Source organism: Micromys minutus, assembly GCF_963924665.1.
Source record: "Micromys minutus genome assembly, chromosome: 9".
In the NCBI taxonomy this organism is placed as follows: Eukaryota; Metazoa; Chordata; class Mammalia; order Rodentia; family Muridae; genus Micromys; species Micromys minutus.
Window position 1 is genome coordinate 43,569,267 of NC_137978.1, and position 27,395 is coordinate 43,596,661.

At 49.8% G+C, this 27,395-nt stretch overlaps 1 protein-coding gene across 1 annotated transcript; it reads right to left on the reverse strand.

Annotated features, from left to right (window-relative positions):
* Nucleotides 1-902: 902 nt before the first annotated feature.
* Nucleotides 903-26,296, reverse strand: AZIN2 (antizyme inhibitor 2). Its single transcript, XM_080921183.1, has 11 exons — nt 26,163-26,296; nt 25,945-26,065; nt 25,255-25,447; nt 23,836-24,009; nt 14,697-14,869; nt 13,351-13,485; nt 12,540-12,705; nt 10,980-11,139; nt 9,441-9,553; nt 2,237-2,451; nt 903-1,257 (listed from the first exon to the last, which is right to left on the reverse strand). The coding sequence occupies exons 3-11, from the start codon at nt 25,357-25,359 to the stop codon at nt 1,119-1,121; spliced, it is 1,380 nt and encodes a 459-aa protein (XP_080777309.1). The 5' UTR covers nt 25,360-25,447; nt 25,945-26,065; nt 26,163-26,296; the 3' UTR covers nt 903-1,118.
* Nucleotides 26,297-27,395: the final 1,099 nt, after the last annotated feature.

Consider the following 27,395-nt stretch of genomic DNA (forward strand, 5'->3'; position numbering starts at 1 on the left):
CAGTTTTTCTAAAAAAGTAAAGATAATTTTATGGCATGTGACCTTGTCTCAGTTTCCTTATATCTGGAAGAACCATCTTTAGCACGCTCACAGAAGCGAGGGGAAGTCTAAATTTGAACAGCTTTGCTCAGCACACACACACCAGGAGCATAACTTGAGACTGTGGCACTAGGAAGGAGCCTGTGTCCTGGTGAGAACTGCCAGTCTGTGGACACATTGGGACCCGTGGTACCGGGCACAGCGATGCTCTGTGCCGGCCTTGTTCGGATAGCTGCTGCATGAGCAAGCCGCACATGTGGTTACTGTTTCTGCCTTCCCTGCTTGCGCAGTCTACGCAACATCCTGGGGACAGGGTGATGGGCCACAATCGTGGCTCAGTGGCAAAGCACTGGCCCAGCATACACAAAGCCCTGGGTTTGTGCCCTGGAACAACAAAGCACCCATCCCCCACTTCTTTGCTCTCTATTTTTAAAGCTTCTCGGGGCCAGGCCTTAGCCTTAGGTGGGTTACAGAGGCCATGGCCAGTCATAGGTTTAGGAAAGGTCGCAACTCTGACTCCCACCTCACCTCACCCCACCTCATGACGCCTGACATGGAGGCCTGTGAGGAAGACGGCGATGAATCAGAGACAGATGACAGTGGGTAATGGTGAGGTTCAGGAGCAGAGAGTTGGGGCTGAAGTGAGGAACTGGTTTTTATATGTTGGGTGGGTCAGTCTCTCTCAGCCTTGCTAGGCTGCTATCTGAATGAGTCCACTGAAGTTTTTTTTTTTTTTTTTTTTTTTTTACAAAACTAAATATTTATTTGATCCATATTTACAAAGGGGGGGAGGAGACTAAGAGCAACCCCAAGCACACCCCCCCATACCTGGATGGCCAGGCCCCTCACGCTGCAGAGGCAGACACGGTTGGAAGGGACAGGATTTATGTTGCATACTTGAACTACAGCGAGTGTAAGACTGGTCCTATTTACAGGGCAGAAACACTACAGGTGGAGCGTGGGGGCGGGGCAGAGCAAGCACCAGAGTCCTGGCCAGAGGGTACCAGCTTGCCGCCATGCCCACCTCTCCGGAGGCATCTCTTTGGCCCCGCTGGGATTCTCTGGGAAAACAGGCCCGCTCACATGATGCTTGCTGGGGTGAAGACGGGGCCCACACACAGGGTGTCTGCTATCTCCCAGCCACAGGACAGAGGTTTGCACACGCCCTCGGCGTCCTGGTCTTCTTCTGTAGGCAGCAGCTGCCCTCGGAGTGCTTCCCTGAGAGCGAGAGACGAGTGGGGATGACAAGTGACGTGGGGACGGAGGCCCAGGGCTTCCTGTGGCCCCTGCTTCTGTAGAGTCCAGTCCCGCTCCACACCTTCCTGCCAGACTCACAGTCTAGAAGATTGACCCCTGTGTACCCCATGTTCTCTGTGGCACCCCCAGATGCCACTATAACACCTGCGGCACATCCCTCCCCAGCGGCATGCTGTCCTATCTGCATGGCCCATGCTCGCCAATTCCTCCCCAGCATCCAGGTTTGGAGCCCTGTAGACACCGCAGGGCCCTTCTCACACACCAGCTCTCCTTGATATCAAAGGCTCCGTGTCTGCACCCCTGGCATCCCTTCACCAACAACGGGGCAGGGGATGTGGCTGTATCCCTTACTGCGGCCATGCCTCTGTAGTTTAGCACCCTAGTCATTCACTGGGCAGGCGGGGGTACACGCTAGGGGGCGCTGTGAGGGAAACGGCACGAGCCAGCCAGCTTGCCTTTTACCTCTGGGGGCTACTCCTCCTATTCAATTCCTCACATTCATTTCCCACGTGTCCCACACATTCCAGTCCCCCAAGGGCAGGAAGGCCTCCCTCCTGGCTGCTTCACACAACAGCAAGTCGGAGCAAGTGGGAGGCTCTGCCCCTTGGTCTCCTTGTCCGTAAATGTAGCTTGGACCTACAGTAAAACCCTTAATGGCTCCTGCTGCCTTCAAGACCAAGCCCAGGCTGGGCCTCCCAGGTTCTCAACTCCATTGCCTGCTGGCTCTCACCTGGCCGGGACGGAGCCCTTATCCGGCACAGCTCCAGTCATAGGACTATATGCCCCATTGGGGGCTGAGCATCCCCTGTTACCATAGCCAGATGCCCATCACAGGCCTTACCTAGGTGGCTAAACTGGATTCCAAAGCGACAGACTGAGCTCTCTCTCCCTACTCTTCTGCCCAACTCCCTCCCCCTGCCTCATAGTAGGCCCCTCTTACCAGGCTAGCCGGGACATGGCGTAAGTGACTCTGCAGGCCTCGGTCCCCCCAAAGAGGGACTTTGTGTCCACGGTGTAAGCACCCATGTTGTCAAAGACCAGCCAGTCCCCTACTTGTAGTTGCGGCAGCCACAGGCCCTCAGCCACACAGTCACAGCCATCAACTGCTGGGCCACACAGGCTACTGCTGTACAGCGGTTGGTCCGCAGATGGTTTCTGTAGGAGAGAAGGGGGTAACACCTCAGTACCACACCCTCAGCACTTCCTTCCTCAGACACCTGCCATAGCTCCCACAGCCAACATCGGTAGTATTTAAGGACTACCCGATTTCCAGACTCCAACACTAGCAGTGTGACTTCAGGCAAGAACATAAACCTCTCTGAGCCTCAGGTTGCTTGTCTGTAAAATAGGGATTAAATCTCGCCTATGTTACCTGGCCACTGAAAGGGGAAATAAGTCGGTTCACACAGATCTTTTAAAGCCGGCTGGCAGACGCCAAGAGTCCGAGGGGTTCACACTAGTAAACTTGCTGTCACTGGGTCTGTGGGTCCAGCCACACTGTTCACTTTTCAGACCTCCTCTGCGTCCACACCCCCACAGCCCTTTCCATGAGCTCCTTCCCAGCCTCTCTTCCAGCCCTGAAGCTTCCTCCTCTAGGATGCATGGCCAGGAGACAGAAGCCGGAAACCCACAGGGGAGTAAGAGTCACCTGACTCAGGTCCCAGACCAACAGACTGTCACCCGAGTCTTTGACCTGGAAGAGTCTACAGAGGGCCCAAGGGTCAAACACACTGACTCCCAACTTCGGTGATCTTGGAACCTTGCTCTGTAGACCAGGCTGGCCTCAAACTCACAGAAATTCCACCGGCTTCTGTCTCCCGAGTGCTGGGATTAAAGACATGTGCCACCAACTAACAGCAAACTTTCTTCTTAAACGATTTCCAAAGGGAAAAAAGACCTCTGATGGCCCACCTCTGGGCAACTAAAGCATCAGTGCTTTCTGCCACAATTTGGGGCTCCTGCAAGAGGGGCCGCAGCTGACGGAGAAATGTGGGTGGGTCTTCTGATGGCCTCACTGGCCCCTTATTCTGTCTGCTGCAATGCTAGCCACATCCAGCTGCTCCTGGCTTAGTCCCCAGAGGGACATGGCAGAACATGCCTATAATCTCAGGCTAGGAAGGCAGAGACGGAGGACCTGGCTCAGAGAGACCCTATCTTTAAAAGGGGCTGGGGTGCACAGGAATTCGGGGTACATGGACTTGATGGGCCCTTAACCAAACCTGAAATTTTTTCAAGTGAATAATTCATATACCATATAAAACATTCAAAAATATTTTCAATGGGAGAAAGAGAGTTGACAGGCAGCGACAAAGGCAGAGTGTGACAGCGGGACATGACCTTTGGGTCAAAACCCTATTTGTGGACGTACAGAGATCAGAGAAGAAATTTCAGCTAATCAAGTCCATCTTTATGACCAGAAATCCCCTTCGGGAACCAAGGAATTCATCCCTGAACGGGAAGGAGAGGCAACATGCACAAAGCTCATCACTGTCAACACAGAAAATGCAGGTACATGAGTCCAGCTCAGTGCTTAGTATAAGCCAAGCTGGCACTGAGCTGCTGAATGATGCTCGGGTTCTTGATTTAAACTGCAGACCAAGCAAAGCCCCTCCCTAACTGTATCGAGGCTTGCTAGAATAGCCTTACGTAGAGCCAGAAGTGACTTCGGGAGTCAAAGGTCAGCACCCTCATTTTCCAAAGAAGGAAAGCAGAGCGTCAGGCTTCAGCAGCCATTCAGTGGCCTGCCTATGATTTCTCTGCTGCCTTGTGGCAGAGTTGGGTTCTGAACCTGTGCTTTCTGACTCTGTTCTCGTTACTGCGTGTGTGTAGTTACATGTATATATGTATGTGTATGTGTGTATGTATATACGGAGATACAGGTATATATGCATACATAATAAGAAATATTGGCATTACAGGATTTATAATGGGAAGGATATACATAGAAAAACAGGCTATATGCATACTCTTGTGTATTCGGGTGAACTTGTGTGTGTGTGTGTGTGTGTGTGTGTGTCCATGCATATGGAGGCCAGAGATCAACATTTGGTGTCATCCTTCAGGAGCCATCTACCTTGAATTTTGAGACAGGGTCTCCATGGTGGTTTGAATGAGAATTCGAATGACTCCCATAGGTTCATGTGTTTGAATGCTTGGTCCCCAGTTGGTAGAACTGATTGAGAAAGACTAGGAGATGTGGCCTTGGGTATGAGCTTTGAAGTTTCAAACACCCATGGCAGGCTCAGTCTCCCTTCTCCTCCTTCCCCAGTGCCATGCCTGCCTGCTCCCTGCCATGATGATCGTGAAGTACAAGCAGCCCCAATTAAATGCTTTTTTTTATAAGAGTTGCCTTTGTCGTGGTGTAGCTTCACAGGCAATAGAACAGTGACTAAGACAGCCTCCCTGGGACCTGGAAATGTGATGACTAACGAAGGTTTAACTGGCTGGTAATCGCCAGGGCTCTGCTTCCCATGGTGTCCCCAGTGCTGGGATGACAAGTGTGTACCACCAAACCTGTTTGTTTTTTACACAGGTGTTGGAGACTAAACTCAGGTTCTCATGCATGTGTAATAAGCACTTTGCCAACTGAACTATTTCCACAGTACCTAAGTGTACCTGCTGTATATAAACATCTAAAATAGTGGACTGTCTAAAACAGCATTTATTCCAGTACTTCATAAATACAAAGTACAATTGGGTGGGAGAAGGGATAGTAGATCAGATGGAAGGAGGGATAGTAGATTAGATGGGAAGAGGGATGGTAGATTGGGTGGGAGGAGGGATAGTAGATTAGATGGGAAGAGGGATAATAGATTAGATGGGAGGAGGGATGGTAGACTGGGTGGGAGGAGGGATGGTAGATTGGGTGGGAGGAGGGATGGTAGATTAGATGGGAGGAGGGATGGTAGACTGGGTAGGAGGAGGGATTGTAGATTGGGTGGGAGGAGGGATGGTAGATTAGATGGGAGGAGGGATGGTAGATTAGATGGGAGGAGGGATGGTAGATTAGATTGGAGGAGGAATGGTAGAATGGGTGGGAGGAGGGATAGTAGATTGGGTGGGAGGAGGGATTGTAGATTGGGTGGGAGGAGGGATGGTAGATTAGATGGGAGGAGGGATGGTAGATTGGGTGTGTGGGAGGGATGGTAGATTAGATGGGAGGAGGGATGGTAGATTGGGTGGGAGGAGGGATTGTAGATTGGGTGGGAGGAGGAATGGTAGATTAGATGGGAGGAGGGATAGTATATTAGATGGGAGGAGGGATGGTAGAATGGGTGGGAGGAGGGATAGTAGATTGGGTGGGAGGAGGGATGGTAGATTGGGTGGGAAGAGGGATGGTAGATTGGGTGGGAGGAGGGATAGTAAAATACAAGGAGATTTTATGAGAGTCTTGGGGTAAGATTACATTTTGTTTTTTTAAACCGTTGATAGAACTGGAGAGATGGCTCAGTGGTTAAGAACACTGGCTGCTCTTCCCAAGGAACCAGATCTGGTTCCAACTACCCATATAACAGCTCACAACATTCTGTAACTCCAACTCTTGTGAATGCAGTGTCTTCTTCTGGCCTCTGCAGGCACTGTATGCATATGGTGCATATGTTTACATGCAGAAAAACACTCAGACACATAAAATAAAAACAACATCTTTGTAAAGGCCTTGGCACCAACAATTAACAATAAACAATTAACACAATTAAAATGTTCCTATGAAGACAATTGTAAAGTATGTCATTTCAGATGAAACAGCCAACAAGCAGCCACTATGCTTGCTGTGGGGTACAAGTGTGTAGGACAGTGGGAGGTTGTGTAGGACAGTGGGGATGGTGTGTAAGACAGTGGGGATGGTGTGTAAGACAGTGGGGATGGTGTGTAAGACAGTGGGGATGGTGTGTAAGACAGTGGGGATGGTGTGTAGGACAGTGGGGATGGTGTGTAGGACAGTGGGGATGGTGTGTAGGACAGTGGGGATGGTGTGTAAGACAGTGGTGGTGTGTAGGACAGTGGGGATGGTGTGTAGGACAATGGGGATGGTGTGTAGGACAGTGGGGATGGTGTGTAAGACAGTGGTGGTATGTAGGACAGTGGAGATGGTGTGTAGAACAGTGGGGATGGTGTGTAAGACAGTGGTGGTGTGTAGGACAGTGGGGATGGTGTGTAAGACAGTGGTGATGGAGTGTAGGATACTGGTGAAGACTGTGGGAGAGTCTGCTGGAAATGTTCAAGCAAAGGGCCTGAAGATGCTCCTGAGCCTGGTAAGACTTTAGGGATCCATCACTAGAATATCATTCTTAAAGATAATTCCATCTTAACAATGTCAGATGAACCATTCCCTCAGGGTCATTCTAACATGGAGGATGCCCGTGAATGGGAGTAACAAGACCCCACAGCACTGGTGACACAGAGACTGTGGAAGGAAGGTGGTCTTTTCACAAGAGCTTCTTCTCTGACACCAGCAGATGATAAGGATGAATAAAGCATGCCCACCCGGGCGGCTCAGTCCTCAGGAAATAAGCATTCCACCTTACTAGGTCTGAGACTCAGCAAGGAACTCGGCCCCTCAAAGGCCAGTTTTCTCATCAGAAAACTAGATCAATTGCATGTACCTTAAAGGATTCTTACGAGAATTGAGAGTAATGCCGTGTGAAATGCTTAACACAGAAGCCACAGCCATAAGCCCATAGTATCAACTGTTCCCGCACATCCGTGAGGCAGGCAGTGATGAGGCACCACGTGTGCACAGCAGGTGAGGAGCCAGGACGATGGCCAGCGTTCATTAAGGTGGTGAGCTTTTCCCCTTTCTGTCTCTAACTGCCAAAGTCTGTTTGGTTCCAGCAGCTACACTCGACTGTGGCAGTGCCAGCTGTTATAAGATCCTGTCTTTTAAATATACATATATACATATACATCATATACATACACATACACATATATATGGAGAGAGGGAGAGAGGAAGGGAGGGAGGGTGGAAAGAGTGACTTTCTTTGCAATGTAGTGAATGGATGGATGGTAGGCAGGCAGGAGGAGAGGCCTGGTGGTCGCTTGGGTGGTTCAAACAGGGGGTGGCCCACAGGATGGTAACAACAGGGAAAAAAAGGAGATAAACTCAAATAGAGTTGGGATCTAGTCCTCAAGAACTGCAGGTGTACTCCATGAGGGAAGACAGGGAAGGCAAGAAGCCACCACACCAAGACCTTCAGCTGGGCTGACCACTGAGAGAAGGAACCATGGGTTAGAAATTAAGAATTCAGATCTGAGCAAGTTTAGCTTGAGGTGCTTGTGAGACATAGAAAAATCCTGTCGCAAAATCAGAAACAAAACCTTAAAAAGGCCTGACCCTCGAAAGGGATTCATGCCATGCCCAGTACTGTAGACCTGATCAGAGGCCCATGGCTCAGAAGTCAGAGACTCTAGGGGGAAACCAATGACCATTGTCTTTCTAAATGGGCTCACTGACAAATTGCCTTCTAAATATTTGTCTAGACCAGTGATTCTCAGCTTTCCTAATACTGCGACCCTTTAACACAGTTCTTCATGTTGTGTTGACCCCCGACCATAATAAACTTTGTTACTATTTCATAACTGTAATCTTGCTACTGTTGTGAGTTATGTTGTAAATATCAGATATGCAGAATATCTGACCCCCTGTGAAAGGGTCATCTGACCCCAGAGGGGTCGAGACCCACAGGTTGAGAATTGTTTATAACCATAGATCAGTGCCGCTTTCATCCTGGGTCCAGGACGCCTGTCATAAGCAGCAACGCAGAGAATCGAAACTCGCTTTTGCACTCATGGACTCTTTACAGCCATGATTACCTGCACAAGACCAGGCACCGAGATCCATCAGCATCTCAGCAGGCAGCACTAGTACACTCAGTGGGTTATTAAAGCTGGGGGTGCAACAGTGGTCATGGGATGCATTGGGATGTGGGGGTCAGAGGAAGGGGACTGGATTATGAATGACCAGGACATGTTATTGATATGTATAAAATTCTCAAAGAATAAGTAAGACAGTTTTGTTTTGTTTTGTTTTTTAAGTAGGAAATGGGAACTGTAAATAGCAAGCTACTAGGCTGGCCTAGTCTAGCCTGGTCCCTAAATCTGAATAGTAGGCTGTGGAGTGCCACACAAAATACAGAATGTAAAAAACTGGATTCCTCTGTGCATCGGGGGGGGGGGCTTCCTCAAACAAGCAGCCGTGACTGGAAACCATAGTTAACTTTGGAACAAGACCCCTCAAGGCCAGTGCACCACATGGAGGCCCCTGAATGAGGAAGAGATGGGCTCCCCCTGCCTGCCATGGGATTAGAAGTAGAGAGGGCCTTAGGGAGATGCTGGCTGTGAGGACATAGGCACAGACAGGATTGTCTGATTGTCTTTCCCTACTCAACTGTGCCCTGCTAAAGCTGCTGGAGGCCCGTATGCTGTGTTGCTTTGGTTCCCGTTCATATGAAAATCTATGACTGCCAAGCTTCTAGGGACTAATGGCGGAGTGGGGAATCACAGACATCCATCAGAACACTCAGTGCTGGAAACAGGAAGCCAAGCAGTCAGGTCTATATTGACTGAAGCACTGCTTAGCCACAGAAAACCTGTAAGCTGAGGCAATGGCACAGCGATAGCTACACCTCATGTAAAGGAAATGGAAGACGATGAAGCAACATCACCCCAGTGTCACGAAAACAAGTAGCTTGTGTTTTCTAAAAGAATGGAAAGAAATACAACATTCTGCATGGTAAGACTGTGAGCATTAATCTTCCCCCTTACATTATTATTATTTATTATTATTATTATTATTATTATTATTATTATTATTATTATTATTATTAACAGGTTCTATGAAGTCTAGGCTGGCCTTTAACTCAAAATACTTCCATCTCAGTATCCTGAGGGTTAGATTTCAAGTACATACCATGCCTAGATCTTTTCTCTATTTTTTAAAACCATTTTTAGTGTGCATTGAACCCGGGGCCTCTTGTGTGCTAGTCACATTCTCTGCCACTGAGCTACACTCTGAGAATACAGTTCAGTGACAGTCATGCTCAGCACCACTCAGCATTTCTGAGGCCTCCGGTTCGAGCCCTGGCATCACAAAGATAAGTAAACGTTAGATGAAATCCCATGCACATGCACAGGGGTGGGCTCACCTTCTGCAGGGTGGGGGTGGGGCAGTTGTTGTCAAACAGGACTGAGTTGAAGACCCCATAAACGCCCTCATCAAGGTGGTACACAATGCTCTTAGGGGCTGCACCGGTTTGCTCTGCAAGGAAGGAAGAGAATGGGGCTACACAAGCAGAATGCCAAGGGCTTGGGAGTCAGAGGCTGGCACCACAGTGGGCTCAGTAAGGAAAGGGCTGTGTGGCAAAGGGCTGTCCTTCTTCAGCTATGAGACAGACCCTGCAACAAAGGCCACTAAAAGCCATCTTTTTGGTGACATGGGTCCACTTCCGAGTTGGGAAGACTCCCCTGAGCAGCTGAGTCATGAGGTCATAATTCCCTGTTGCCTCTGAGCTGCTCGAGGCCCTAGTAAAAGCAGGAAGGCAGCTCACCCAAACTCAGGTCACCAGGACATTAAGCCACTTTCTCAGAGGCACATGACAAGGGAGAAGGTGTTTCAGAGTAAGAAACCAGGTGGGCTAGCCACCCTAGGTAGGATAGTCCCCCAAGTCTATCAGAGATCAGGAGAAAGCATGAATGCACACATGCACACAAACTGACCATGCTGGTCCCCCACCCCACCCTCCCACTGCCAACAAGCTCTATCTGGGAAGAGCACAGCACTGTGAGGCTCTCCAGGATGAGGGCCCTGGGACAGAGGACAAAGCCCAAAATCACATTCATTGACACCGGTCACTTATAGTGCTCCGAAAGATCCCCGTGTCTATCTGGAAGGGCAAATAAGTCACTGAGGCCAGTGGTGTGGGCACATGAGCTCCGAGTTAGCCTGGTGCCAGGGGTGTGGGCACTGGAGCTCCGAGTTAGCCTGGTGCCAATGGTGTGGGCACTGGAGCTCCGAGTCAGCCTGGTGCCAATGGTGTGGGCACTGGAGCTCCGAGTCAGCCTGGTGCCAATGGTGTGGGCACTGGAGCTCCGAGTCAGCCTGGTGCCAGTGGTGTGGGCACTGGAGCTCCGAGTCAGCCTGAGCTGAACTCCAAGCACTGCTCTTTATCAACCTTATGCCCCGGAACTGATGCCTTAATCTGTCCCTGCCTGTGTTCTTCCTGTGTCAACAAATATGTTTCCGTGACGTTATGAGAAAGGATGGGCAGAGGCAGACATGGGTCAAATGCAAGCTCACCTCCAGCTACCCAATAACCTCTTCACTCTCATTCTCTTTGACTCCCTTTCTCATCCCTTGCTCATCCGCAGCAGTTCAGACCATCGGAAATAGCAGACACTTACATTATGACTCATAACAGGAGCAAAATTACATTTGTGAAGTAGCAATAAAATGATTTTATGGTAGGGGTCACCAAAATATGAACTGTATTAAGGGTCACAGCATTAGGAAGGTTGGGGACCACTGGAATAAAGGGATAAGATTGTCTTTGGGGTGAGGGAAACTGACCACAACTTTCCCTACAGAAAATACCCATTCTCCAGAAGGCCCCACGCCTGCTTAGCCAGCCACTGTCTCAGCTTCAGGGAAGAAATGGGCTCTGCTGCCCATCTGGTACCGCACCTACCCTCCCTGCTGGGCTGGTCCAGAACCTCCTCCTTGGCGACGATGCTGACGGCCACAGTGAAGGCAGAAGTCACATAGTAGCGCCCCAACTCAGCAAGGATGTCCACACCACAGCCCTCAGGGAAGTACAGGTCCAAGGCTGAGTTAATCACTGAAGCAATCTGGGGAGAAGAATGTGCGGGACCATGAGATTTCGGGGAGAATTTGGCAGTGGAAAGGTCCCAGCTGGTAGCTGGGTGACAGCTAGCCAGGAGGGAGGAGGCTGGGGGTGACAGCTAGCCAGGAGGGAGGAGGCTGGGGGTGGAGCTGGAGTGAGGACCTCATACAGCTCACTCCTCCAGATAATCCCACAGAAAGGGATATTCTTTCCTGGAATGCTTGGTGCTAGATTTCAGGTAGCATGTTACATAGTAGGTTAGATTCCAGAAAGAATCTAAGTGCAAAGCTGTCACCTGTGGACGAGCCTGGTCACCTCGAATCTCTTTAGGGGGGGTCCTTTAATTCATATGCAAACACTACTTCTAATTATAAAGACAACTGAGTTATGTGGGCTTGGAGGTTTTTGTTACTGTTTTGTTTTGTCTTATGGGAGAAAGGTTTGTTATTGTAGCCGAGGCTGGCCTTGAATTTATGACCGCCTACATCCACCTCCCAGGTGCTGGGATTATAAGCATGTGATACCAGCACAGGTATATTGTTATAACCTGTTGCACTGGATGGATTCTTTTTTTTTTTTTTTTTTTTTTAAGAATTGTGTTTTACATTATGCACATGAGTACACTGTAGCTGTTTTCAGACACACCAGAAGAGGGCATCAGATCTCATCACAAATGGTTGTGATCCACCATGTGGTTGCTGGGAATTGAACTTAGGACCTCTGGAAGAGCAGTCAGTGCTCTTAACTTCTGAGCCATCTCTCCAGCCTGCTCGATGGATTTTTAATGTCCTACCCACACAAATAAATGTTTTCATCATATCCAGTTTGAGCACGGGGAAGTCCACTGGGCTTCTGCTATGTACAAGGCCACAACTTTCAATTTCAAGGCTAATTCCTGGGACATGTGGGGCCTTCCTCGGGTCACAGACTGCAGAAGTATTGCACTACTAAGGAGATGCGCCCCCTAGGGGGTCAGAATGGGAATCACTACAACACATGTTGGATACAAAGGGAGCAAAGCCACGGTTGGTTTTCCTTCCGTGCCCTTCCCACCAGGTTTCTTACCAGCCCTTCGGAGCGTAAATAAGGCAGACATGCTTAGACCACTGTAGAGTTCATGGAAAGTGAAGATACCTTGGCGGAGCCTCTAACTAGCTAGCTAAGTACATGGGCTGGAGTCAAGCAGAGGTGGGGTACAGTGAGTCCTGCTGTGGACTTGGGAAGTGACATAGACTATGCGCCAAGCTGAGCCACAACACGGGGTTAATAAATAGCAACACAATCCACCAAGCCCAAGGTGTTGGCAGTCGGGCCAGAGGTAATGCCCAGCGGGCTCCATTCGCTCGCCATGTGCCCTTCCCCACCGCAAAATAACCACCGAGCCACACTTGACCACGCAGTTACCTCTTCAAATCTCACTTTGGCTCCCTCTAAGCCAGGAAAGCCACCGCCAAGGTCCAGGATGTTCATCGTGTGGCCCAGCTCCGCACCCATTTGAAACACAAGCCTGGCATCCGCGATGGACTGGGCATAGGCCTGAGGGTCAGGACAGCCACTGCCAATGTGAAAGCTGGGAAGGGAGGAAGAGCCTCGGCTTACATACAAGGTCCGGGTAGCCCCGTGTTACAGATGCAGTGGCTGAGGCCTGGAACATTAGGCTACAGAGAGCCACGGGGGAAGCAAGGAGCGGAAGGAAGCACTTCTCCCATCCCTCCATGCGTCTCTGGAGAGAGAGACCTTTTGGGATGAGGACTGGAGTCCCAAGGTATCATGTGGCCAGGGAAAGTCACTAGACTTGCTTTGTTTACGTCTCAGCAACTACAGACTGGGAGAAGAGCCCCTATTGTTCGAGGGTGTGGATTAAGGCATGAGGCACAGGGCATGGAACCTGATGTACAGAATAAATCAAATTAGAGAAGTGGCCCTATCTCGGACAGAAACTTCTCTGGAGTATGGCTATGCCCTCTGACCTATAGGCATGCAGAACTCCCACGAAGCCACGCCCATGGCCACGCCCACGGGAAGAACCTCCGGGGATAAGACCTGGGGACTGTGGAGCTATGGAAAGAAATGCCAGGAAACCTTCCTTCTAAAGAGAGGACACTCTGGTGGCAAAGCTGCAGGCCCAGCTAAGGGCCCAGGATGTCCACAAATAATTCCCGGGGAGAGGACAGTGAGTCGGGCCTGGGCAGGGCGGCTGGCTCCCAATGCACACCTCACACCCACCACCTCCACATGGCTCTGCTTGGCGTTCTCAAGCAGATGTCTGCAGGATTTCAGCGACGCCCCGAACCTCAGGCTCAGGTGATTCAGAGAGTGGGAATCCTGGGTAGCGATGCACAGAACCATCCTGTGGAGAAACGAGGCAATCCTGCTGAGTGAATCCCCCCCCCACACACACACACACTGCCACGCCCAGCTGCTCCTCTTTGGACTGATGAGCTGGGAACCACGTAACTGAGAGGCCACTGAGCACACAGCCTTTCTAGCTCACCCTGCACTACTAATCAACTTCCGAGGCACTTCCGGGATCCAGACCAGCCCGGGTGACTCAGGTCTTCTCATTCAACCCCATACCAGGCAGGTTTCCTAAGTTTTCAGACATCACACAAGAGGGAACCACGTGTTTTAAAAGATTCCTAAGGAGAGTCCTCAAACATGAGGGGTGCTCTGTTTGGGGTGAACCAGAATGACTTCTGGACGCCCTACTATTCCCTCGGACCCCTAAGAGCTAGTAACAGCCACAGCCAGAGCAAAATATCCATTCCCACTCCACTTGCCCTGGGCCCTCCCCTATGACAAGTGTTAAAGTATCCCAATGTTAAAGTATCCCAGTGTTAAAGTATCCCAGTGTTAAAGTATCCCAGTGTTAAAGTATCCCAGTGTTAAAGTATCCCAGTGTTAAAAAGTTTGCCAGTGTTAAAGTTTGCCAGTGTTAAAGTATCCCAGTGTTAAAGTATCCCAGTGTTAAAGTTTCCCAGTGTTAAAGTTTCCCAGTGTTAAAGTATCCCAGTGTTAAAGTATCCCAGTGTTAAAGTATCCCAGTGTTAAGTATCCCAGTGTTAAAGTATCCCAGTGTTAAAGTATCCCAGTGTTAAAGTATCCCAGTGTTAAAGTATCCCAGTGTTAAAGTATCCCAGTGTTAAGTATCCCAGTGTTAAAGTATCCCAGTGTTAAAGTTTCCCACACCCATTGCACATGTTCAAGCAACATGATGCTTGTACTATCCCTTACATGGTCCATGATGTTTACCAACACCCACATATTTGGTTGGCTGTTTATGCCTCCCCAACTTTCACTCATTCCTCAAAGCCCATGTCAAATGTCATCTTTCCTGCAGCTGTGGATTCTTGCTCCTTGAAATCCTTTAGGCCTTTTCTACCTGGGCTACAACAGGTTTGCCCTGGATCTGGCTCCTATCCAAGAGTACCACCCCACCCTCCTGTGTGTTGCAATCCAAGGGGCATCCAGGGTGAGGATCTCTTCCCCAGCAGCCCACTCCTTCCCCCTCCACCCTCACCCTGCAGCCCAGCCTCCCTACATAAGTGGCCTTCAGCTTACTTGGCACTGGGGTGGCTCTTGACCACCTTGGCCAGCTCCACTTCATTGTCGAAGCTCAGCAGTCTCACCCCATGCTTGGCAGCATACTTGATCTGTGCAACTTGCTTACAGGGGTTGGCACAGATGATCTTACTGGCAGGGACACCAATGTGCTGGACCAACTCCATCTCTGCCTGTGAAGTTCCAGAGGTTGTGGTGAGGAGGCCCCAGGGGAGCCAGATGAGGAGCAAGCTGGTAACCATACACTGGTTTACCAACATAAGGGGGCTAGCTTTTTTTTTATTTGTTGGCTGGTTGGCTGGCTTTGGAGGGAGAGTTGTTTTTTAGACAGGTTTCTCTGTGTATCCCAGGCTGTCCTGAAACTGGCTCTGTAGAGCAGGCTGGCCTCGAACTCAGAGATCTCCCTGTCTCTGCCTCTTGAGTGCTAGGACAAAAGGTGTGTACCACCACTGTGGCAGCTCTTGAAGACAGCAGATCCACAACAGTCATGTCACACTTATTACCCGTTCTTTCAGGGCAGCGCTGCTGTGAGCACACAGGAGACTGGTAAACTGCACAATTCGTGACAAAGGCAAGACATATTTGCATATTTATTCTAACTTCCTGAAAGCAGAAAATCTCATTCTAACACGATCAGTATATTTATTCCAAATGGTAAATGCCTTGAAAGGGAGGCACATGCGCTGAAGAGAAGGCTCAGCCGTTAAGCATGCATGTTGCTCTTGCAGAGGACCTAGATTCAGTTCCCAGCACCCACATGGCAGCTCACAACCACCCACAACTCCAGTTCCAGAGGACCCTCAGCAGGCACCAGGCATTCACACGACACATACATACATGTAGGCAAAACATCCATATGGATGAAAATAAATAAGTCATTTAAAAAAAAAAAAAAAGGACAGGGACACACAGTTTCTAACTCACACTGGTATAGACTCACTGGCTTCCGACAAACAGATGTTTAATGAATATTGCTTGGGGAATAGCATGAAGAATATAAAAATTACTCATCATCTGTGATTACCTGCACAAGACCTTCAAGACTGGTGCTTAGGAAGCCCCGCCCCAGCCTGAGGTAGTTAATAACACAAAGCTAGGAGTGTGTTGACAAATGTCTTTAGTCCCAGCATTTGGGTGGCAGAGTCTGTCGGATCTCTGTGTTTGAGACCATTGTGGTCATAGTGAGTTCTAGGCCAGACAGGGCTACGTAGTGAGACCCTCCCCCTACCAAGAAAAAAGAAAAGAAAAAAGGACTAGTTGGGAAGAGAAAGAGGAAAGAGGACTTACTGAAATGAGAGAGAAAGCAGATGATAAAAATGCTTTATAGCCGTGAGCGAAACATCATCTCGGAACTGCTACATGACACAGAAACACCATGCGGGATGTGCAGAATACAATTCATTCCTTTGAAAGCAGCAAATTCTATTATTTGTAATGTGAATCATCACAGGGGACATTTTGGCAAGTGAAATGAGCTGGGCACAAAAAGAAAAATGAATGCGTCAACTCGATTAGTGTAAGGTATATGCTTGATGTATACATGTTTGCATGTATGTGTGCAGGTATATGTGTGTATACACGTATGTGAAACCCAGAGGTCAACATCAAGTTTCTTTCTCAGTCATTTGCCCCCTTACTTTCTGAGCCAGGCTCCTTCAATGAACCTGGAAGCTCGCTGATGGGGCTGGACTGTCTAAAGAGCAAGTTCCGGTGAGCTCCTGGTCTTCTGCCTTCCCAGCGCTGAGACCACAGCCACAGCCCCATCACCTGCTGTTCGACAAACTCAGGTCCTAAGGCACTCTGTCAGAGCCCTTGCCCCGGACCCTGCATCAACTATGTGGAATCTACAAACACCAAAGTCAGAGAGGCAGAGAGTAAGATGGTTAAGTCTGGAGCTGAGGAGGAGATGCAGGGACATACTGGACAAAGGATGTTGTTCTGGTCAAAAGCAATAAGTTCCAGCAATCTACTGGACATCCAGATGACCACATGAGTAACTGTGTTGTGTGCTCGGACATTGCCAAGAGACAGGATCTCAGCCATTCTTAACACACACACACATAAGGGAAACTGAGTTAAAGCCTGTATTAGGTTGGTTTGGCCTCTCTCTCTTTCCCTCTCCCCCTCTCCATGTGTGTATGTGTGTGTGTATATGTCGTGTATGTGTGTGTGTTGTGTATGTGTGTGTGAATGCGCACTTGAACCTGTGTATAATGCACATACATATATTACCTAACATATGAGGAAGTCAAGGCCATGGGTCTTTCTGACACAGATCACCCGCCAATCCAAAGACCTATACTGTGCCAATGAATGCATTCTCTTCCATTCCCAACCCCCAGGGTCTCTTCCCCCCACCCCATTACTCTTGTTTTGGGAGTTTGTTTTTTAGTTTTTTAATTACATTGGTGTATTTGGAGGAATGTGTAGAGGTCAGAGGACAACTTTCAGGAGTTGGCTCTCTCCTTCCACCCTATGGGCTCCAGAGGTCAAGCTCAGGGAGTTGGGCTTAGTGGCAAAGGGCCTTTACCAACTGAGCCATCTTGCCAACCGTTATTTTTGTTTCTAGGATGATACCATGTAACTCAAGCTGACCTTGAAATGGACTTTAATTTTTTATTACTTTATTATTATTGCATATTATTATTTTTTAAAAGATCTGTTTATTTATTTTATGTATATGAGTACACTGCAGCTGTCTTCAGACACACCAGAAGAGGGCATCAGATCCCATTACAGATGGTTGTGAGCCCCCATGTGGTTGCTGGGAATTGAACTCAGGACCTTCTGGAAGAGCAGTCAGTGCTCTAACCACTGAGCCATCTCTCCAGCCCCCTGTTGCTATCCATTCTATTATTGCATAGGATGTATAGGTGTTGAGGTGGGGTGTGCGTGCTTGTGTGTGTGTGTGTGTGTGTGCCTTGCACACATGTGGAAGTCTGAGGACCGTTCTGTGGAGTCGGATTCTCCATCCACCATGTGGTCAGAAGTAGAACTGTAGCTGAGGATCAGTCCCAGACTGTGTGCATGCTCGGCAAACACTCTATAGGATGTGCTGTATCCTTAGCCACTCCCGGTTTTGGTTTATGCAGCACTGAGCCTCCCCCCAGTTCTTCCTCACAGTTACTGATCGAGGCTCACACGCCTGCCGCATCAGTGATGTGGATGTGATAGCTGAGTGTTAGGTAGCCATGTGCACTGAGCACCTGTCACAAGAAGGTCCTAAATGAGGCACTTTCCACCCGGTGCGAGGAAACACTCTCTGTGGTCACTGGCTTCAGCTTCCTGAGCAATTCAGTCTGTCTCAACTACCCAACTGTCCTCCGAGTACCAAGCCAGCTGCTGACAACTCGTAAATAAATTAGCATGGTGGTCTGGCCAGGGTTAATGAAATCTGGGGGTGGGCTTGATTTGGCTCACTGCCCATAGTGTTCTGACCTGCTTAGATGGACTGTTCCGTTCAGTCCTTACAGCCCATGCAGGGGGTATGAGAAACTGCAAGGCCAGCGATGTCTTAGCACAGGAGCTCCTGCATACATGCACACACACACACAGACACACACATACACACTCACTCACTCACACACACACGCACACACAAAAATAAAATGTCATTTTAAAAAAAGCTATGCACTGGCTGTGGTGGCGCACGCCTTTAATCCTAGCGCTCAGAAGGCAGAGGCAGGCAGATCTCTGTCAGTCTAGTCCAACCTGGTCTATAGAGCAAGTTTCAGGACAGTCAGGGCTACACAAAGAAACCCCATCTCAAGGAAGGAAGGAAGGAAGGAAGGAAGGAAAGAGGGAAGAGGAAAGGGAGGGAGAGGGAAGAGAAGGGGAAGGGACGGAAAGGGAAGGGAGGGGAGAAGAAAAGAGAAAAGAAGAGGCTATGAAGCAAACACATGCCTCTCCATGAATAAAGGAGTCTAGAGACAGCCGTAGGGGAACATAATAGGAGAAAACAAGAGCTGTTTGCAGCCATTGTAAGTCTAATTCTGACTGGGCTGCTTTCAGCCCTGATTATTTACACACATGAATTCCTAAAAGGCCCTTAGCCCTTAGCCATCAAATACCACTATTCACTTGCACACTTCACAGAGGACGAGTGCGTGCACACACGCTCACACACACACACACACACACACACACTGAGGTCCATCTGCCCTTAGTGACAGTCAATAAGAGGCATCGTGGGACATAAAGATTCAACTCTGGAACTGGACTTGTCACAACACACATCCTAGACACAAGTCTGTCACCACAGCAAGTCTGGGTCAATATGAAATGCTCCCTCTCCCCCTACACAAGGTACAAAGAGACAAAGGTAGCCCTGGGAGGGCCTGTGGTTTAAATACGTGTGGTTATAAATATTTAAACTGTAAGCTTCAATCAGGGAGGCTTGCTCTGATTCAGCCACTGCATTCCAATCCTGTGCATTCTCATTCCTACGAGGTAGACTTGGAGGTGTGGAAGGCTAAGTCATTAATTCAAGGTCATATAGACTGACTGTCAGAGCTCAGCCTACCCTGCAGGCATCTCCTGAGCATCTATTAACTTGCCAGATTGTGACAGGTGTTGTAAAAAAAAAAAAAAAGCAGTGAATAAAGACAGGATCTCAGACTCTACAGAGCTTTCAGGCTAGTGGGGCAGAGGCACAGACAGTAACAGCAGAGTGACCAACGGGTTCAAGGCAACATGACGTGAAAACATGCAGCATGCTAGGGACTGGGGGGCCCTGGGTGTGAAGGACAAAGGACAGCCCGAGGAGTCAGAAGGGCAAGCGGAGCTCCCACTGGAGCCCTGGACAGGTCAGGGATAACAGTTTCGCAGAGGGAGCAGCTTGCACAGAGGTTGTAAGGCCAACCGAGGGATGAGAATGCCGCGGTGTTCTGGGTGAAGCTCCGTGCCATGGCAATGATGTGGGCAGAGCCACCACCTAGGAACCAGGAAGCAGCGTGTGGGTTTACACGTTATCCTGCTTGATGGAACATCTGCTTCAGGAGTTCCATAGACAGACACACGGCCAGATGGGACTATGTATACCTGCAATACCAGCACGTGGAGGCTGAGACAGGATTGAGAGTTCAAGGTCAGTCTGGACTATTACAGACCCTGTGGAAGGGAAGGAGGGAAGGAGGGAGGGAGGGGAGGAGTCAGTCTTGCATTTTAAGTGGAAGGTCTGAGCTCTTATTCTGATTCCTCAAGGAAAGGTTTTATGGGATACTGGGAAGACTGGGCCATGCCTGTCACAATCACCTGAGAGAAATGGCAAAGCCACTCTAGAAAGGACAGAAGAGGTGCTCTGGAGGGAGGATGGCCTGATGGAAGTTGGAGTGAGGGGTAAGGATATGAGACCATGCACCGAATGAGTGGACAGATTTGAGGTCGCCATTCAGTGAGCGAGGCAGGCAGCAGGGAACGGACAGTGGATGGTGGTGGGAGAGCTTGAGTCCAGAGGTGCTGCGCCATTCCAAATAGTAGGTATTGGAGGAGCCAGCATCCCAAACCTGTGCAGGCCAAAGAGCTTGTGCAGATGAAAAACCGAGAAAAATACACACAGGATAGGTCAGCAAAAGTATTCTCCGAGGGCGAAGGCAGGCCCAGAGAAGCTAGCTCGCTTCGCTCTGCCCCTCCCCTGCCCCCATCTCTCTCTTCTGTACACTTTTGAAACCTTTAAGCTAGGAACTTGTATTACTGTTGGATTTTATTTGAAAGAATATTTGCTGGGTTGAATACTGTTAACAGATGATAAGAAAAAGAGTTCCCCTGACTAGATCCAAACACTTCCACACAGAAGGCTTCCCAAGCTATTTTAGCCACACTCAAGTGACTGTGAGTGGTGTTGAGCGTGGCATTCTCCGGATAACAAGATGCTTGCTGTGTTCCCAGGCAGACGCTGTGTGTTCCAAAACACCATTTATCATCTACCAATTCGAGAATGCCTATCCTCTACCAAGGCATACAACCAGCACCCTTGTGTTCTCTTTAAGTGGATAAATCAATATGCTACTTGAATATCCACGAGGACCAGGTTGTGATGTTGTTGCTATCTGCCATTGTTTTTGTTGTGTTGAGGTAGGTACTCGTTATATAACTCAGACCAGACTCAGTCACAACAATCCTCCCCGCTTTTAGCCTTCCGGGTGCTGCGATTACAAGTATGTGCCACCGTGCTGGGCTTACACGATCATGTTTGAAATAAGGTGTTTGCCAGAATCTAGGAGCAGTGTTCGTGCCTGTAATCTCGGCACTGCCACAGGTTTGAGCCCAGCATGGGCCACATAGGTAGACTCTATCTAGTAGTTAAAAAAATAAAAATAAAAAGAAGCAAATCTAATAAGTTGGGTGTAGTGGTATTTTTATGACGATAATTCCAGCACTCAGAAAGAAAATTAAAAGGATCAAGAGTTCCGGGCCAGCCTCAGTTGTATAAGACCCTAACTAAATAATATATATTATATATCAGTCTGTGCATCCTATCTGATCCCTGGGTACCACATTAGAAGAAATTCTTAGGTGTATCCAGACTGCTCTGCTGTGTTCAGCCACAGGGGGGAGCAAGGGAGTAGGCTGGGAGAGGTACATTAATCCGGAAAGAGGCTAGGAGGCAAGAGTCCCTTGGGAAGGAGGAGGAGGCTCCGAGCACCGAGGGAATTGCAGCCTGTGCCTCCAGCCTGATTACCTGTCTGCACATCCATCCATGGTTCATGCCAGGCCTTTGGTCTAAGTCCGGAAAGGTAGGAGACCATCAATCACGGTCACCCACTGTGACCCACCAGAAGAGGGCAGCCTCTACCCTTAAAACACCTATACGGGATGGCTAGAGATGTGGAACAGGGGTATGGTGCTAGCCTAGCGTGTGGTAAGCCTGAGTTATAAGTGCCAGAGGCCTATTCAAGTAAAACACACCAAGCAATCTATGTGACCCACCACTGCAGGAGAGAACATTTTCACCAGCCACACTGCACCGCCAGCCCTCTCCGAGAATCTTGGAAAAGGCAAGGCCAAAAAGGCTGAGGTCATATTGCCAGACTCAAGCCCGCATCTCCCAGGGCATGACCCAGGGCAGGTGACTGAACCTCTGTGACTCACTTCCTTATGCATCAAATATGTGTTCCGGGGACTGTTGTCAGAATCCGGGCAAGAGAATGAACTCACAGCAAAGGAGAAACCTCACGGAGCTGTTTCAAGAATGAGATCATTTGCAGAAAATTCCTGGCAAAGAGCCTGACCCAGGAAGTGCTCAGTCAATGGGAGACATATTCAGCACACCCCTTTCTCCTGTCTTTGATCCCCCACAACTGTCCTTTGGCGGCTACCCTGTGAAACCGGGGGACCCAGTACCTCACTCTGAGTTTCCGGACGCTGAGAGATCTAGTCAGTAGACTTTTGCCATATTTGTCATCCCTAGTCCAAAGGAACCAAGGGATCCTGTCTCTTCCTGCCTCTGTAAGGAACTTGCTGTATTATGGACAGCCACAGGGCGAGCAAAGCCTTCTGCCTCACGGGGCTTCATGGCAGACACACACAGAACAAAGCCTCCAAAGACCACCAAGAGGAACTCCTGAACCACAGTCAACCTTCGAGTAAAGGTTAACCTGGCTGCTCATCTCCCACCCCAGTGTATGAATTTTCCTTACTTTGAAATCTCTAGCCCCATAGGCTTGCCCAGGCTAGCTGTCCTTTCTCCTCCACAAATTCTTTCAAGGACTCTGTTTGTATCACCGAGTCACAATGCTGATCTCCTCAGAACAGAAATGACTAGACATCAAGAAAACGATGATGCTGACATCACAAGGTACGCCCATCAGGCCGACTTTCTCCTGGGGGCTTGGCACAGGCCCTGACCTCTGCCTGGAAAGTTGTTCCTCTCCTTCTCCCCCTGGCTTGGTCTTCTGCCCCATTCAAGTGTAAATTTAAAATCTCAGAGGTTGTGTTCTCAGATGACTACCTAAAAGTGCCATCCAGCCAGGTGTGGTGATGTGAATCCTCCTGGAACCCCAGCATTTCGAGAGGTGAGACAGGAGAGACTGAGAGCTCCGAGCCAGGCTGTGGACAACAGTGGGTCCTAGACTAGCCTTCGGTACACGGGGACTAAGACTGCTTCAAAACAAACGAAGTATGACCCCCTTGCCCGACTTCACTCACTACTTCCCCCCTACAATAGCACAGGTTCGCACGGTTTTCATTGTTCAGTTCTCTAGAAAGGACCATGAAAGAGAGGCCTTTGTGTGTTTGCTCACAGTTAAATGCTCACCTGGGGTAGCCTTTTGTGAATGAGTAAATGAGACTGACTTAAGCGAGAAGGCTCTTAATCCAGCAGCTACAGAATGCACGAAACTCAAAGAAGGATAAGGCTCTGTCTTGCTCAGTGCCATGCGAGCCCCACCCAGACAGCCACCACTCCACCACAGCCCAGGACTACAGACTGCACACAAACAAAGCCGAAGGAAAGCCACCAGGAGGAAATTAAAAGCCGAAATCAAATTAGGAAGACGGCCTTCGGCAGCAACAACAAAACTAGGGGCAGATTAGTCTGAAAAACACAGTCACGAGTTAAGCTTATAAAAGGGGGGAAAATCAGCCACATAGGGCTGGTTTGGTTTTGTTTTGTAATTGCAAGATTAGTACTTACTGCTCTAAGCCAAGGTATTTTAAAACTGCTATCAAGTTTAATTTTTTTTTTCTAAGTAGAAAATTTTAAATATGGGTATTTCTTTTAAAAAGAAGAAAAACATTCAGGCACGACGATCCATCCCAGACCTGGATGAAGTTAAGAGAATCAGGAGTTCAAGGCCAGCATCAGCTACATAGTGAGTTTAAGGTCAGCCTGGACCACATGAATCCCTATCTTAACGGAAAAAAAATTATACTAATAAAATACAAAGACAAGTCCAAGCCCATTTAAAAGGTGTGACCCATAGGCCCAGAGACATCTCAGGATCCTATCTGGAGCTTCAGAGCTGACAAGTTCCACCCATTTCTTCCTCCCTCCTCCCTGGAGCTCCTCTTCTCTTGAGTATGTGTCCTTCCCAGAAGGTCATGGTCAAGTACAGGTCCCTCCTGTTCCCGGAGTCCCCAACGAGGGAGGGCCACATTTGGTGAGCGTCAAGGCGAAGTGTGTAGGGACAGAGGGGCTCACCTTGTTGGCACAGCTGAAGCCTAGCCCCAGCTCAGCTAGGACCTTCAGCACACCCAGACTGCTGTTGCACTTGACAGCATACAAAGGCCGGACTCGAGGCAGGTACTTCAGAAAGCAGAAGTGTTTCCTCACTACAGCACCCAGGTCGGCCACGAAGAAGGCAGCCACCTTGCCCTGCACAGCAAGAGGCGAACGGATTGGAGAGCCAGCTCCCTCCCTGCACATACTGTCCACAGTCCTTCCGGAGACTGGACACCAGTGCCCTGCTGCAGCTCTCTGAGGCACCCGTGTCCTCCAGGACAGAAGGCAGGCTCAGGCTGACATCTAAGGCTGTGTGACCAGCTCCAGCCCCTCCTCAGTCCAGCTAAAGCCAACCATATATACACTGTCTGTCTTTCACCATGCCCTCTCGGGTCTGGCAAGTTCTCAATCTCCTGTCATTCAGCTTAAATGCTTGTGTGAATGTATAGTTGTTATATATAACATATATGTGTTATGCATAATAGATTTTAATCCATAGCATTTACTGCTCTGGCTGCATTCTGCATGTCCTTTCAAAGCAGCAGACCTAGATGGCAGATACTGTGGCTTATGGCCCACTGCCACTGTCACACAGGTGCTCACCCCACTTGTAAGCCATGCCTAGTCCTCACAGACATGGATGAGACTGTGGTAAGCCCTTCCTGGGACTCGTTTTACTTTTCATGCAACTTCTTTTTTTTTTTTTTTTTAATGGATACCCATTTGGTATCCAACATAATAATTAAGAAACAGAGAAAGCCAAAGACCTCGAAAGAGCCTGGATCTGGAGAGAAGTAGCCCTTAAGTAATTACAAGTCCCTTTAATAAATGCTAGGTGGGAGTCCTGCAAAATAGCTTAGAGAATCAGCCAGAAGCAAATCAGGAAGAGGCCATCTTGGTGGGAGGGAAGACTGAAGACAGGTAAAGGGAAGAGAGTGCCCCGAGGGTACAGCCCAATGGCTCATCACACTCGGGCTTGGGAGCCCAAAGTGTGGCTGTGGGTCCTGTGGCAGTTGGAGCTGTTGTGGGATTCTGTTTGGGAGAAGAGTTGCAGGAGGTGAGAGAAACAGGAGAAGGTCATGGGGACTTGGGAGAGAAGAGGACCAACTACAAAGGGCGCTCTCCCGTGAAGCCTTAAAGGTGAGCTTCACGGAGCTGGTGATGGGAACTCCTAGGTTCCCAGTGCTGTGGAGACCGTAAGTGTGGTGATGCCGGGGAGGGGGGGGGGTCTCAAGGCGGGGAACACAGGGAGGGCAGATATGGAGGCAAGGACCAAGGGTTGGTGATAAAGGGGACAGTCTAGTAAATAGCAAGTAAATACCAATACCAAATGAGAGACTGAGGGTCTCCGACAGAGAGGACAAGGCAACCAACCCACACCCATTTCCATCCCCTCACCGTGGTGGCCTGGGAGGCCCCCAGAGTGAGTTCCTCCAGCAGATCCCGGGTGCTGAAGCCCTCCTCCACCATCACAAAGTCCGATTCACTCAGGTAGCCAGCCATGCTGAGCAGGAGGAGCCCAGGGGCTGGATGAAACGGCTTGGAGCACCGCTGGCTGCCTTGGCCACCGCCTTAGAAAGTATGCAACACACTGTGGGGAGAGGGAGATGGAGGAGACCGCTGGGGAACAGGCTGCATCCCTCACCTCCCCAGGCCCCGGTTCCCTGCCCAGTCATGCTCTACGCTCCCAGCACAAGCCCGAGAAGCCGAGGTTCGCAGGGAACGGTGATTTTGTGTCTGCTAGAGCCTCAATTATCCCCATCTGTTAAATGGGGTTGCTCTGGAGTCCTTTTCCAGTTCTGAAATTTGGGATTGGAAGGAAAAGAAAGTGTGGGGACAGATCTGAGAAACCTAAGTGGGGAAGTCTTCCTCCAGTCCGGACTACGCCTACCTAAAGGGCCAAAAACCTGTGAGCTTGAGTTCTAGTCTGCTCTCTGCTTCATGACCTTGGGTCACTTTCCCCGTTTATAGAAGGTTGGTTCTGACACGCTTAAGAACGCTCTAAGGGCAAGCGGTGGGTTCTGTCCGCGGGACCCCTCTCTCGAGTGCAGGGCAGGGGTCCCGCATCCCAGCCCCAGGCTTCCTTACCAAGCCCCGTCCTCCTTCGTGGGGGCCAGAGCCAGGCGCGCTGCTAGGGGGGGTCGCCGGTGACCTCGAAACTTGTGCAACACCCCGAGGAGGAGTGGCAGTTGCGGAGCCGAGGCCCCTGCTGAGAGGAGGCAAGGGGGCGGGGCGGACCGGTCAGCGCCCAAAGCCGAGGGCGCCCGCTCCCCAAAGTTGCCCCCCCAGCCATCTCCTGCACTCGCCTTAAAACGCATTTACACGGCTTCGGCCCATAGGTCTCCCCAGCGAGTGAATCGGATCCTCGGCGCCTCCGCTCGCTCGCTCCCCCGGCTCCGGCCCCGCGGCCTGCGCCCCGCGCGCCCAGCAGCCACCGACCCCACGCCCCGCCTTGCGCCCGCAGCTCGCTTATATAACCCCGCCCTAGCCCCGCCCCGGTGCCCCGGCCCCGCCCCTGCCCGCTCCGTAGCCAGGGCAACCGGGTGCCGCCAGCCCATTGGTCGATTCGGACATAAAGCATTCAGCCCTGCGAGGCTACTCCGCAAAGCTGCGCAGGTGGGCAAGCTGCCTGACTGCTGTCCGCGGAGGTCCACGCGGGGAAACCCTTCGAATCCTAGGCGTCTACGTAGTCGGAGCGCAGACCCTGCGTCCTGAGCCTCAAAAAATGGCTCCGGGAAACTTTTCTATCCCTAGCTGAAGTCGATGGCTCCCGGCTGGTGAAGTTCTGGCTCCTCCCTTGGAGCCCAGCCTCTCACGGTCTTATTTTGTAATACGACCTTTTACTTAATTGCCTCTTCTAGGCTTCTTAAACTCCCAACTCAAATGCCAACTCAAATGTGTTCAGAGAGGGGTTTTGTGGCTTCACGAGCTCAGGGCGATGCCTCCCTTCTTCATTCTCAGAATCCACCAGACTCCGGTGAAATGTGGCTTCAACTCTTCTAAACACAAATTCCTGCGCACCCATCAGAGTCCAGTGTAATGTCTTCCTCTATCGAGCCTTCCCTGGCCCTGAAACTCAATGGATTCAGTCCTTGTCTCTGTCTGACCACTCCCTCCTTCTTTTGAGCCTTAATACGGGTTGATGAGTTTCCTGCCCCTGCTTCCCACTTTTTTGCCTGATAAAACATCTCAGATTAGTGAGTGCACTCTGAGGACAGGGACTGAGAGCAGGGCCCTTTGGAGGGCTTAGTGTGCACACGGTGCTGCTCAGAAACTAAGTCAAGATTTCTCCGGGTAGAAGTCAGAATGCTGCTTGTCTCTGAGCCTGTGGCTACTGATTGGGAAGGAACATGATGGAACCTTTTGGGGTGCTTGGTAATGGTTACAGAAGTGTGTGTGTTCCTCGAATTATACACATATGATTAATGCCCCATTATATGTGTTTTGTACACTACATTAAGGATTTACTCGTTTTAAGCCAGGCGTGGTGGCACATGCCTTTAATCCCAGCAAATCTCTTAGTTCTACAGAGAAATCTA

What these genes read in the sequence shown, in the direction of transcription:
- AZIN2 (XM_080921183.1), bottom strand. Translation starts at nt 25,359, where the DNA reads ATGGCTGGCTACCTGAGTGAATCGGACTTTGTGATGGTGGAGGAGGGC. An exon ending in GGGCCTCCCAGGCCACCACG is followed by an intron (nt 24,010 to 25,254) that starts GTGAGGGGATGG and finishes CTTGCTGTGCAG; the next exon opens with GGCAAGGTGGCTGCCTTCTT. An exon ending in GTGGAGGTGGTGGGTGTGAG is followed by an intron (nt 12,706 to 13,350) that starts GTGTGCATTGGG and finishes CTCCCTTCCCAG; the next exon opens with CTTTCACATTGGCAGTGGCT.